The sequence below is a fragment of the Pimephales promelas genome, chromosome 14, assembly GCF_988280905.1.
Source record: "Pimephales promelas chromosome 14, fPimPro1.hap1.1, whole genome shotgun sequence".
Taxonomy (NCBI): Eukaryota; Metazoa; Chordata; class Actinopteri; order Cypriniformes; family Leuciscidae; genus Pimephales; species Pimephales promelas.
The window spans coordinates 27,032,663-27,046,172 of NC_142782.1; the positions used below are offsets into that span (position 1 = coordinate 27,032,663).

At 35.6% G+C, this 13,510-nt stretch overlaps 3 protein-coding genes across 3 annotated transcripts; 2 read left to right on the forward strand and 1 right to left on the reverse strand.

Moving 5' to 3' along the window:
* The first annotated feature begins 93 nt into the window (after positions 1–93).
* Positions 94–1,873, forward strand: ndufaf2 (NADH:ubiquinone oxidoreductase complex assembly factor 2). Its single transcript, XM_039675888.2, has 4 exons — positions 94–309; positions 976–1,065; positions 1,360–1,400; positions 1,585–1,873. Exons 1-4 carry the CDS (start codon positions 195–197, stop codon positions 1,828–1,830), a joined length of 492 nt encoding a protein of 163 aa, XP_039531822.2. The 5' UTR covers positions 94–194; the 3' UTR covers positions 1,831–1,873.
* An 899-nt stretch (positions 1,874–2,772) lies between these two features.
* On the reverse strand, positions 2,773–3,719 carry smim15 (small integral membrane protein 15). The gene is made up of 2 exons (XM_039675894.2): positions 3,580–3,719; positions 2,773–3,177 (listed from the first exon to the last, which is right to left on the reverse strand). Exon 2 carries the CDS (start codon positions 3,146–3,148, stop codon positions 2,924–2,926), a length of 225 nt encoding a protein of 74 aa, XP_039531828.1. The 5' UTR covers positions 3,149–3,177; positions 3,580–3,719; the 3' UTR covers positions 2,773–2,923.
* A 526-nt stretch (positions 3,720–4,245) lies between these two features.
* On the forward strand, positions 4,246–12,929 carry depdc1 (DEP domain containing 1). The gene is made up of 12 exons (XM_089119760.1): positions 4,246–4,469; positions 4,964–5,229; positions 5,332–5,464; positions 5,541–5,662; positions 6,108–6,238; positions 6,335–6,382; positions 6,544–6,681; positions 7,564–8,439; positions 9,344–9,516; positions 9,609–9,782; positions 10,438–10,617; positions 11,922–12,929. Exons 1-12 carry the CDS (start codon positions 4,422–4,424, stop codon positions 12,063–12,065), a joined length of 2,433 nt encoding a protein of 810 aa, XP_088975886.1. The 5' UTR covers positions 4,246–4,421; the 3' UTR covers positions 12,066–12,929.
* Positions 12,930–13,510: the final 581 nt, after the last annotated feature.

The window sequence follows — 13,510 nt, forward strand, 5'->3', positions numbered from 1 at the left end:
GTTGGTTAGGGGGCAGCCATATTGTGACGTAGTTACAACGCACACTCTGATTGGCCTGAGCGGGCGCAAGGACCAATCACATTACAGCTTTAATGCTGCGTAGTGCGCGGTTGTAACCCGACGGCAGGGAACTGAATGCGTATGTATGTGTTGGATAGAATATAATATATTGATATTTCACATATCTTATAGTGATGAGCCGTATTAGCTCTCTGTTGCGAAGAACATTTGGAATGGTAAAAGAGCATATCGGCACAGATCATTTAGGAAATAAATATTACTTCATACCCGAGCAGAAGTCATGGACAGGTAGGTCATGCATAAGACTTTGACGAGTGTGTTTTTAAACCGAGTAGTTACAGCCGATCGCACATCTTTATACTTCTATTTGGTAGAACTTCAGGATAAAATTAAATGGAGAGATGATCGTATAAACATGTTGGTAACACTTTACAGTAAGGTTCATTAGTTAACATTCGTTAAAGACCTTAGTTAACATGAACTAAGAATGAACAATACTTACTTATACAGCATTAATTCATCTTAGTCAATGTTAATTTCAACATTTACTAATACTTTATTAAAATCAAAGGTTGTAATTGCACCGTGAACTAATATGAACAAACAATGAACAGCTAAATTTATATAAACTAATATTAACAAAGATTAATAAATACTGTAACAAATGTATTTCTCATTGTTAGTTCATGTTAGTTAATACATTAAATAATGTTAACTAATGAACCTTATTGTAAACTGTCATGTTTATAAATTACGATTATTAAGAATAACAAATGTATGATCTAAATATTTCAAATTAACCACTTTAAATCAATTTAAATATAGTAAACTATTCTGTATGACAAAACCCAACCAACCTTGGGTTACTATTGGTTATCTCGTTCTCTTTTTATTTGGTGGTTTAAATTAAGCTAATAGATTAATCTCATCCCGATTCTTCCTTGTCTTTTTCAGGACGGATCATACGGCCAAGGCGCCTAGTAGAAGCAGCAAATCCAAAAGAGTTTGAGTACCTGGAAGGAAGCATTCCTTCTGAATGGGATGGTAATACAGAGTTTTTATTGTTTTTATTTTTATTGGTAAACAAATATTATATATTTTTATGATAGTGTGAACCGAATATTCAAATTCACATTAATATTATATTCTGTATTAACTGTCTAAATTAAAATTAACTGTTTGTTTATATGCAGTAATGAAGATATTTTATATAATTAGAAGTTTTAGCATGTTATACTTCAAGATCTAAATGTTGTATTTCATGTTATCATCAAATGATCTATTAACTTAGCTCTTTATTAACATATCAGTGCTTTTTGTCTTTTCTGTTTCTTTCAGCATGGGTCAGAGGCAGGCGGAAGCAGCCACCTACTATAGAGGTATTATTTCTAATTACAGAAATAATATAAAACCACTCAGAATATAAACTAAAATCTTATTATTATTATTTTTTTTACATTTTATTTTCATTATATCTTAGAATTATCATTTCTATAGCTAGAATGATGTAATAAAGTCATCACTTTAAGTGTTATGTTAACACATGTGTCTTGCCCTCTACAGGAGTTGCTAAAGAATCAACAATATAGGGAGCAGATCAAAATCAAAGCTGTAGAGGCAGATGAGAGGGATAAAGCCCTGCAGACTAAAGAGTATGAGGAAGGTCTGGTGAACCAGCCTGTTCAGACTCAGGTCAAAGGTCATGCTTCTGCCACACAGTTTGGGCAGTCTGAAATCAGTGAGGACCCCATAAGCACTGCCAACTCATTTCAGCCAGGGTCCTGGACACCTCCAGGAACCAAAAAATAGTTACTTACTTGCCATCTTCAAGTACATTTTCAGTTTAAATGAATTAGTAGTTGTGCTTATTTTCATTCTAGACAAGTATTCAGTACTGGTTTTCTGAAGCCAATTGAGAAACATTGCAAGTAATGATTTAGCATAATTGAAATGGATTTCAAATTGATATGGATTTTACTAAGAATTGTTTCAAAATCAAATTACCAAATGTAGAACATTCTGTGCATTGTTTAATTGAAATGACATTTCAGAAGTACTTTGAACTGTCTCAGCATTTGGAAAACTTTAAATCATTACAGAGACTATTGTAAAAAAAAAAATATTACAGTGTTGTAGATTTCATTTTGCACTTTATTTATAAAGAATGAAAATAAAAGTTGGAGCTGCAGTTGATCTCAAATTATTATGTCCTATCAAAATATTGTTTGAATACCTTATTTTTAGCATAAGAGTGGGCGTAGCTACTGCAAGGCTTCTGGTGTCAACTGCTTTCAGTTATTTGAGCTGTTTTAGCTTTAGACTTTAAACACCAGTCCATTGTACTACTTGATGTTGCAAACTGGTATTTGTTATCATATTTCTTGCATTCGATAACATAATTTATTATCAGAATCATAAACCCACTTGGTTTGAAGCTAAAATAGTATTAAAGTTTTCTGCACTTTGTTATTCTTCTAGTTATTTACCTATAGTGGCTGAGTCAAAGACACATTAGGAAATAGGTGTTAAAAAATAAAATGTATAAGATGCAAGAATACTGTAGTTTTTAGTCAAACTTCATGTCAAGAATTTTCTTTATTATTAAAAAAAATCAATTGAATTATTTTGTGGATTCAAATTCAACCCAGTAAAAAAATGGAATGCAGAGTACTGCACAATAATGCAGTGCATTTTCCACTGTAATGATAATATCCTGGAAAAGTACTGCAGTCCTGTTATTGAGATCAATCAATCAACCCTCCCATTATATGTTCCCAGCTTCCCACTTGGGCTTCCTTCAAGGCCAGTCTTGCTCCAGGTCCCATAAGAACTGTCCGGGGTTAAGAGAAGAGCAATATATCAGGGGGATGGACTATTATATTGACCTTTCTCTGTCCCAAGCTCAATCCTTCTTGGCTCTCTTGGCTTTGGCAATGTTCTCTTGTCGTTTTTGTTTCTTCTTCTGCTCACGTTCCTTGGCCTCTATCATCTTGGCGAGTTTCCATGATAACAGGGCACTGGCGATAAACAGAGGGGTCAACGCCAGGATAACCGTGGTGAGAAAGCCATAAGGATCTTTGGCTGCCCACTCCACCACATATTCTGCCCATGCTTTGATATCAATCATCGTCCTCGGACTGTCTTCAGCAGCAGATCCTAGGAAGAGAGAGAAAGTTGTGAAATTACATAACTATAAGATGCAAGATGTGTAAACAGTTTTAAACCATATTCTAAAGTTTACATTGTAGTTCAGACTGAGTGCCAATATTCCTGCACATATTGTTAGCTATCTAGTTTACCAAGCAACATTTAGAGTATGCTTGTTCATTCTGTGCAATAAATATGATTGTATCACTTGATACAATGGTTAAACCAGTTGGAGTTACAGTTCTTTAACGAAGTTTGATAAGCAGCACTGACAGCTATAAGCTAGCAACACAAAGCTTATAGCGACTTTTCAGCACCACCAATAATGAATGAAGATCATACTATAGTAGCTTTGTGTACATATCAGTATATAGAGCAATGTGATAATTTTAAACAAAGACGATCACTCACCAGATAACCCGTTCTATATTTAACTGTTGCCGGACGCCGGAAACACCAGTAAAAGCGGAAGTGAAACTCTTAACTTTTGCATTGCAGTGTGGGAATTGTAGTCGTTCACCTCACGTCCTCTGAGAACGCACTGAAAACCGTAAACCCAAAAGTAATAACAACAAAACTTTGAAATCTTTCCAAATATATGTAAATGGTCATTTTAATTTTATTTTACCATTGATATTTTATTGCTGTTAACTTCTCTATATTTGTATTTGTTTTTCATACATGTTGTGTTGTATATTTCCGAAGAGCATGCAATGTTATAAAAAATATGATAATAATAAATAATTGAAGCTGTAACATTTTCTTCTTTTATGTTCGTGTATTTTGTTTTATTATTCTTTCACACCTTTTTATTTTTTACATTTTCTTATTTCATTGATATTATAATTCGACCATTTATAGGTATATTAAAATATAACTTTATCGTTTCTTTTGAGTAAAATGTTAATCATTATGCAAACCCATAGACATATGTCTATGATGCAAACCCATATTTTGACAGCCAAATCTGTCATCAAAAAACAACCAATGGCTGTCGCTATATCGATCATATGACCAAACACGCCAACCAATCATGATCGTCGAGACGTTCGCGTCGTAATTTCAAACGTGTGCGAGCTCGGATTATTTACAGCCAGCGACAAGTCAGTGAGCGACTTTGCCTGTCGATATATTCATCTTATTAAATATAGTCTACGAGCGCCTCCAATAAATCAAAAATAAACTCCCCCGTATATGTAACGTTAGGAATAATGAAAACGGCTGTATAGGCTGAAGGCATCGTGTTGTTTTCAATGAGTTCTCACATCGTCACCCCAGGTCCATACAGGGCTACTAAACTGGTGAGTCTCAAGTCTTCTGCCTTATTTGGTCAAATGTTATGGTGTGGTGATGATGTTATCAGAACCCGCTTTTATTGCAAAGTACAACTTGTACATAGAGTTTGTCCTGGTGCACAAGTCCATACAAATAATCACTTAAAACAAGGACATCTATTGGAACTTTTGGTACACTTGTTAGCTCTAAAAGTGCTTTGTTTATTATTGGGTGTTTCTTTATCTTAAAAAAACGAGCAGATTTGTTTGATATATGAAGTTCGCTTTAAAACTATTTAACAATATCCCTTGGTTTATTTTTGCTATATATCTATTTTTAATAACAATTGTTTATGCATTGTGAACCATAAGAGTGACAGTTATGAACTTAGAGAAGAATCTTCTTCTGTAAAGCCCAGTTGTTGTTGTTTTTTTTTGTCTTGGACTGTCTGTTAGACATTTGGTTTTGATAAACTGATTACCAGCTCTTCATATGACATTATTATCTGTTTATTTCACAGTGGAATGAAGTGACCAAGCTTTTCCGGGCAGGGATGCCTTTGAAGAAGCACCGGCAGCACTTGAGGGTTTACTCAAGCTGCTTCACCGCATCAGCAGCTGTGGACTGGTTGCATGAACTCTTGAAGAACAACAGCAATTTTGGACCTGAGGTCACTCGACAGCAGACAATCCAGCTGCTGAAAAAGTTTTTGAAGAACCATGTTATTGAGGATGTGAAGGGTAGATGGGGCATGGAAGACCTGGAGGACAACAGCCAGCTTTACAGGTATGATGAAGTGGATCTTTCAAAAAGGGTTTGACTTTTAAATAATTTTAATGGAAAATATAGAGAGAAACATAATGTTTTGTGGTTTGAAATGTGTTTCAGGTTTCCATCTACATCTCCACTGAAGCCTATTCCTAACCGTGCCCCTGTTTTAAGGAAAAAGAGCATGTCTATGATGGACAGGGAGAGTTTCTTCAAATTCAGAGGGTCTAAGAAATTTGACAAAGAAATATTGGTAAGTATTGTTGCTCCAAATGTGTTGTCAATGAGAAATTTTATTTCAGATGTGTAATATCCGCTATTTCACACAGGAAAATGTGGATCCAGAAAGTCAAGAATCTCAAATGGAGTCATCCTCAGGTGATACTGAACGCTGCAGGGAGCTCACAGAGGAGGACATTCAAGTGATCTGGAAGAATGTGACACTAACACAGTAAGCCGACCTCTCCCCACCCACACCATCTGTCTCATACAGTTTGTATGTGTTGAAGTTCGCAGCTTTAAACTAGAAGTACTTCCTGTTTGCAGCGGCTTACAAAGAAGTAAGGTCTCTAATGGTAATACTTTGATATTGCCTGGTTTTAAATGATTGCAATGGCATTTACATGGCACATAGATATATTTTAAATAATACGGTACATGTCCAGAAATTACATATACATTGCTGTTCTAAAATTAATATTTATCTAAATTCAAAAAGGATTAACAATAGTGTAAAATTGTGAAGGATGAAGCTATATTGTCTTTTTGCAGTATTTTTTCCTTTAGAAAATTCTGTTGCATATGTCTGTTTTATTTGAGGGTGTATGGCACAGATGACCCCAAAACATATTCAGTATGATGTTCTACATGAATTTGATCATCTTTTGAATGCTCAGTTTGCAGAAGTTGGTGGGATCAGGGTCTCTTGAAGATGTTTTGGATCCAGCCCAAGTCAATCCTCAGTTCATTATCGATAACATGACCAAAGTCAATAAACATGGAGTCGTTTCATTGGAAGATAAGACAGGTAGGCTTGATGCGTGTCATTTCAGTCTAAATAATGGTGGCAAACACAATATTTTCACATTCTGATTATTGTCTCTTATTTTGTGTCTTTCCGTAGAAGATTTACCGCACTGGGTTTTGTCTGCCATGAAGTGTCTTGCAAATTGTAAGTTCTGTTACATGTGAATTGAAATAAGTATTTAAAAATATTATAGCACATTCATATCGTCTTTTGTCATTGAATTTATAAGAACAAATGTATATACTTGATAGGTAATTTAATGGTTAAATTTATTTAATTCTTTATTTTCCATCCAATCCATCAAGGGCCAAAGTATGACTCAAACCAGTCATCTTACCCAGGATTTGAGCGGGATGTGTTTAAAACAGTTTCTGGCTACTTCTCTGGTCTTTCTCAGCCATTGCTTACTTTTCAGTACTATGAACTCTTTGTCAACATCCTAGGTATGTATGAAGAAGAACACGTTTGGTTGTTTTCGCCACAAGCAAATATATGGTTTACACAATATTAGTCATTACAACAGAAAATATGTTTTCTTTGAATATTAAATTACATGTATGCTACTTTTCAAAAATTTAGGGTCAGTTAGGTCATTTTTTTGAAAGATAATTATTTTATTCATGCATTAAATTGATCAAAAGCAAGTGTAAAATTTCTAATAAATGCTTCTTTTTTTATATATAATTTAAAAAATATATATTTTTTATTCCTCAAAGAATTATGAATAAAATGCATCATGGTTTCCATAAAACTATTAACTGTTTTTCACATTGATAATATAATAAATGTTTCTTGAGAATCAAATCGGCATATTAGAAAGATGTGACCGAAGACTGGAGTAATGATGCAGAAAATTCAGCTTTGCAAAGCAGTTATTTTAAATGGTAATAATATTTCACAATTCTGTATTTTTGATCAAATAAATGCAGGTGAGCTTAAGAGACTTCTTTCAAACATGAAAAATAAATCTTACTAACCCTAAATGTTTAAACGGTAGTGTAACTTTTTTGCAGTTTACTTAAGTATGGGTCAATATTTCATTTCAGAATCGGGCCTGGGTTGTTTTAATACTCACATATCATCCTTTCTGGGAAATGCCTCCTAAAGGATTACTTAAACCATTTGTCTGTGGGTCTTATTTTATAAAATATTGATTAAACAAATTGTTCAGTCACACAAAGCCATTTCTACTGACTACACTGCTTTTGTGGTGTCAAACGATGTTAAAAACTAACCCTGTCTGCTCTGTTTTAAATGTCTCACCTCGTTCTTAAAAGTCTTTGCCTGCCTGTTTGTTTATGTTCTGTTGTCTGGTCCTTTGCTAGTTATGTGTGGCTACATCACGACACCTAAAACTCAAAGTGGAAAGCGTAAAAGCCAGGAGGAACCCAACTGTCCACATCCAGCCAAAACTGCTGTGAATGCAGCCAACCTGTTTAAATCGACTGAATGCCTCCTGCTGAGCTTAATAAGAAAGGAGGCCTTTGATGAAGCAGATTCGCCCATGAGGGAAGTTTTCAGTTCAAAAGCTGAGGCTAAGTTAGAAACCCATAGAGCGCAGCAGCCTGTTTTTAGGGGTAGAAGGGCCAGCGATGGAAACGGGCTGGACGGTAGCTATCTAGAAATTCCTCAGGCTCAGAAAACAGAAGTCCCATACGGCAGGCTTCGGTCCAGAAGTTGCTCTCTGGAGGGAATCATTGATAAATGTTCAAAGAACAGACTTTTCAGATCATCTGAAAGCCTACAGTCCTGCAGCACTGACAAATCATCCTCTCAAGCTGATTCTCCAGTAGACCCTAACCTCAAATTTGAGCTTCAAGATTCTTCAGTGTCCAAAAACCCTTGTGTTCAAACTTTCAGCAACGACACAAGCTCCCAACTCCCTTCACAATCACATCTTCGTCAAACCAACCAGAGACCCGCCAGGGCCCGGCCCAGAAGCATCGGTAACTTGCTTGACATAGAGGAGAATAGAGAAATGTCTGCTAGCAGCTTTAGCATCCACGCTCCAGTGGCTGAAATTACCATGAGACCAGATTTCACATCCAGCATTGGCCTTAGAGGTCCTAGTTTGCATGGAAGTTGCATGGATGTTAGCGCAGGTCCGAGCATTAGCAGGCGCTGTCAGAGCTCTTTGGACCTGAGCAAACCTGCACCCACTCGGCCCCCTTCGGCCTTGTTAAAACTCCACCCTGAGCAAAGTAAGAGCATGTGCAAAGCACTCATGAGCTTCTCTGTTTGTGATTGAGCATGTGTTTGTTGTGCCTGCCAGCCTAACTAATTCTTAAAGGGACAGTTCACCCAAAAATTTTAATTCTGTTGTGATTACTCATGCTCATGTCATTCCATACAAGTATGGCTCTTTTTTTTTTTTTGGCAAAGGAGATACTTGTTAGGAGAACGAAGCTACTCTTTTTTTATTTTCTTGCCAAGTATCTCCTTGTTTTTATTTTGGGGTGAACTATCACTTTAATGCTAACTAATTCTATAGCACACTTTGGCTACTAATACATACTTTTTTTTTAGCAAATTTTTGGATAAGAGGTCACTGTAGATGGGTGTAATGTATATTTTATATATAAACTCAAAACATGGGTAACAGAGCAAAAGCTCCCAGTCTCCTACAGATCCTACCTCTATGTAAGTAGGTTATTTAATTGATAACATTTAATTTCAATTTGTGTTTAGTACTAATTACTGCTTTAAAATAAGAAAATGTAAACATTTTAAGAGATTCCCATTGAATGGAATCAGTGGGATGTTTTAGTTAACTTGTTTAATTGAAATTTAAAAATATATTATGTTTAAAATAACGCATTCATATATATATATATATATATATATATATACGTGGTTATAGATGTAGATATAGATGGATATATATATAGATATAGATAGATAGATAATGTGTGTGTGTGTGTGTATGATACTAGTCACTGTATTAGAATTCCTTAGATATTCCAAGTAAATGCAATTTATGTGTTTGATTTGATTACATGTTTAAGCTGATGTGCATGATGTTCATTTTGTTTGTATTAAGTTATAGGCTGGTAAGTTCTGTGCTGTGGTTTATTTCGGTTACATGTGGGTCACATCACGTTCCAGGTTTATTGCAGCCTTCATTGGAGCGAGTGGCCATCGAGGCCCTGCAGCTCTGCACGTTACTCCTGCCGCCTGCCAGTCGCCGCAAACTACAGCTACTCTTGCGAATGATCTCGCGCATGAGCCAGAATGTGGACATGCCGCGGCTGCATGACATCATTGGAACGCGGACTCTGGTCAGGAAGAGTCCAAAAACATTCACATTAAAGCAAATACATGGTTTTATTGTTATTTTGTGCTCATTCCTATGTCGTTTATGTGTGTGCAGTTGGTGCAAACGTTCTCTAGGTGTGTCTTAAGTTGTGAGGAGGTGGGTGACCTGGACGAGCTCTTGGCTACAAGGCTGTTATCGTTTCTCATGGATCACCATCAGGAAGTCCTGCAGGTGCCTGTGTACCTGCGCAATGCTGTGGAAGATCATATCAACTATCTCAAATCACTGGTGAGTCCTGACAAAAATGAAACATCACTGAACTTACTTAAAGGGATACTCCACTTTTTTTTGGAAATAGGCTCATTTTACCACTCCCCCAGAGTTAAACAGTTGGGTTTTACCGTTTTTAAATGTATTCAACCGATTTTCTGATATTTAGAAGAATATCAGTAAACAGACAGTTTCTGGTCTCATTGACTTCCATAGTATATATTTTTTTCCTACTATGGAAGTCAATGAGACCAGAAACTGTCTGGATACTGATATTCTTCTAAATATCAGAAAATCGGCTGAATGGATTCGAAAACGGTAAAAAAAAGAGTATCCCTTTAAGCTGAATTATGATGCTGTTTTCTTCTGGAAGCATACTTTTTTGCATTATTTTCCTGTTATCTCTGTAAAGCTGCTTTGAAAAACAATCTGTATTGTAAAAAGCGCTATAAATAAATGTGACTTGACAAACCACATGGAAATTACTCAGTGTATTGTAATGGACTTATTAGACGCATTTAGGGCCATTGTTTTGGAGGAATTATACACGGAATGTTAAATTGTATTTAAACCAGATTATTCCTGGTAAGAGATGCCTCTGTTTATTATTCATTAATTTTGTTAATTTGTGGTTCTTCCCCTCACATTCATTTGCATGCCCTCCTGATCTCAGACCACATGCGTAGGCCCTGGTGTTGCCATGCCGACATACTCATACTGCAGGCAGATCAGCACTCAGGAGTTTGAAGAGCAGAAACTGTCCGTGTCCCAAGCTGCTCTTGCTGACCTCCTGGAAAATCTTATAAAGGACAAGACCATGTCTGTAAAAGAGAAGAAAAAGAAGCTAAAACTGGTATTTATTTTCTGAACTTCTCATATGTCATAAAAATCCTGTTTCCACAAAAGGGGTACAAACCAGGAGTAAAACTCTTGAAAGGTTTAATTTGTAGTAAATATTAAACACAAATTTAGTGCATCAAGCAATTTCTGAGAAACACAGTTGATATTTGAAATCAACTGAAACAAACACACCCCTTTCTTCATTGCTCTGCCCCCAAAATGCACAAACAAGATAATGCTAGACAGGCTGTGTCTGAAATCACATGCTCTTTTGAGTATGTACTTGTTTTGAATAAGTAATTACTTTATGAATACTAAAAAAAAGTATGTTTTATATTGAATGAGTGTGTGTAGTATGACTGTAATCTGGATGTACTACATTTGCCATGTTGTCATTATTATGTGACCTACCCGCGTCAGTTCATAAATCCTCTCCCGTGGCCTCATGGGATAGTAAAGTGTGCATCGTATTCGCATTTCAGAATCTCAACGAAAGAGGTCATTCAGGTACTTTTATCCAACTCTTTTATGAGTACTGTGAATTCAGACGTACTTTTGTCACATACTGTTTTTGCCTAATATATAGTAGGGAACACTCTTAGAAGAAATGGTTCTATATATAGAACCTTAAAAGGTTCTATATATAGAACTGTAACTTCAATTGAAATGTTGTTTTTATGTTTCTTGTGGTATTTCTCTCCCGTGAAGTGAATTTTAAAGAATCTTAAAAGTTTCTATCAGCGCTACCTATTTGGAACCCCTAAAAGGTTCTATACACTCTTAAAAAAAGGGTTCCTCTGGGTTCTATATAGAACCCTGGGGTTCCATACTTGGCCAATAGAACCTTTTACCAAAAAAAAAAAATGTTTCTATATAGAACCATTTTGGAGTTCCATATATGAAGCGGGGATAGAACCATTTCGGGTTCTAAATAGAACCATTTCTTCTAAGAGTGAAGTATGTGTTTCAGACTCAGCCAACACTCAAAATTGTTCTGTTGCTATACATTACAACATCTGGGGTTCTGCGGCACAACCTCATATCCCTTCATTTTCTGGTGATATTCCTCTGACATTTTCTCTTTTGTGTCTCTCAGCCATCTCTCTTTTTGGTCTTTCTTCAAATCATCCTCTTGCTCACTTTCTCTCCTCCCCCATCACGAGGTGACACGCCCCCTACTGCTGATTGGCTACATGTTTTTTGCGGCGCTCAGTTTCTCAGAAATTGCTTTCTGCACCTTTGTATGTTAATCATGGTCATTGTCTGTTAATTTTATTATGGCCTAAAAGCAAATAAATGTTTTGTTGTTATTCTCAGTTTCAGAAGGAATATCCTGACATCTACTTGAGACGTTTTCCCACAACAGAGAGTGAAGCTCAGCTTTTTGCAGATAAACCAAAGATAAAACCTCCAATGCTGTTAAGCCTCAAGAAACCAAAAACCTTAAGTATTCGAAACTGAATACCTCTTAAAAACCTCATGAATGAATGATATTTTGGGAGACTGAGTTTAAAGACCTTTAACTGATCTTTTAACATTGGATCGCATCAGTATAACCTGAACTGTAACTTCAATTGAAGTGTTGTTTTTATGTTTCTTGTGGTATTTCTCTCCCGTGAAGTGACTTTTAATGGTCTTTTCCCCCAGTTTTAATACAGATGTCAGTTTTAATGTTATTTATTTAAGGTGTGTGATTTGTTGTAAGTTATTGGGAGCTTTCAGTCATTCGTATTGTAGTAGTAAGTACAAAACTCAGAGGACCCACAGCAAATAAACATACTGTTTACACAGAGTCTCCTTTAAACAAAATGAAGATTTTTAACATTGTTTATGTTTCAGTTTTGTCTCCTGTTTTTCTATTATCATCTTTTGTGTGTCTGCAGGTGTTTTCAATATTCAGGTTTCACAGAATATGTTTACTCAGACTTCTAAAGACTAACAACTATTTTCTGTGTGATGTGGGAGTTCCTGGCTATTAAGCTAGTGTGGGCTAATTTGCACTGTTTTTCATCTCAAAATTGGCTAAATGTTATTTCTTTGATTTTCCTTTTTAGTCTGTAATGTACTCATTTGTTATTTTTGTCTTTTATGGGTGCGAATGGATCATCTTACACTTATGTCACTGTACTCAGTTTCAGTTGCTTGTGTATTAAGAATGAAAGCCTAAATTTGGATAGAGATTGATTTATTTGTGTCATAGTTTGTATTGAGTTAATGGGCATAAGTGAAACAAATCCATTGCGTTTTATGTTATTGCTTTATTCTATCACCCTAAATACTTTTGTAATACTGTTCCTGATCTATGCAATAAACGTTTAAACTAACCATTATTTTCTTTGTGTGATACTTGATGTTTTATTATTGAATAATTGCTGGAGTGCTGCATTGTGGACCTTCATCTGTATTCACATCCAGTCTCCTTTTATGAATGGCATCATGGTGCCCTGACGCCCAGAAACCATCCAGGGAAGTAAACAAAGATACTGTGATGAATGAAATGCCACATTCTTATGTCTTTTGTTATACTATAGACAATTGGCAACTTCTTGTATAATAGACTTGTTTATTTAGGCTACACTTTATCTTAAAGTGATGGAGTTACATGTACTTAGATAAGTTATCATATTAATTAACTACATGTTCTTACTATAAGGTTTAGTTTAGGATTATACTGTTAGTACTATAGTAAATACATGTAAAGGCATCTTAAAATAAAGTTTTAATTTATTTATTTTTCTGAAATGACAATCTGCACAACTACCTTAAAGATGTTCACAAGAAAGCAAACGGACCCAGTTCACCACAGGTATTTGAGCCGTAGTGTCTTTCAGGAAGGTAAACATTAGTGAAAATGTTCTGGTCTGGACAAAGGGAGTTTTGTTTTAAAGCCTTCGGAGGAGGAGTTC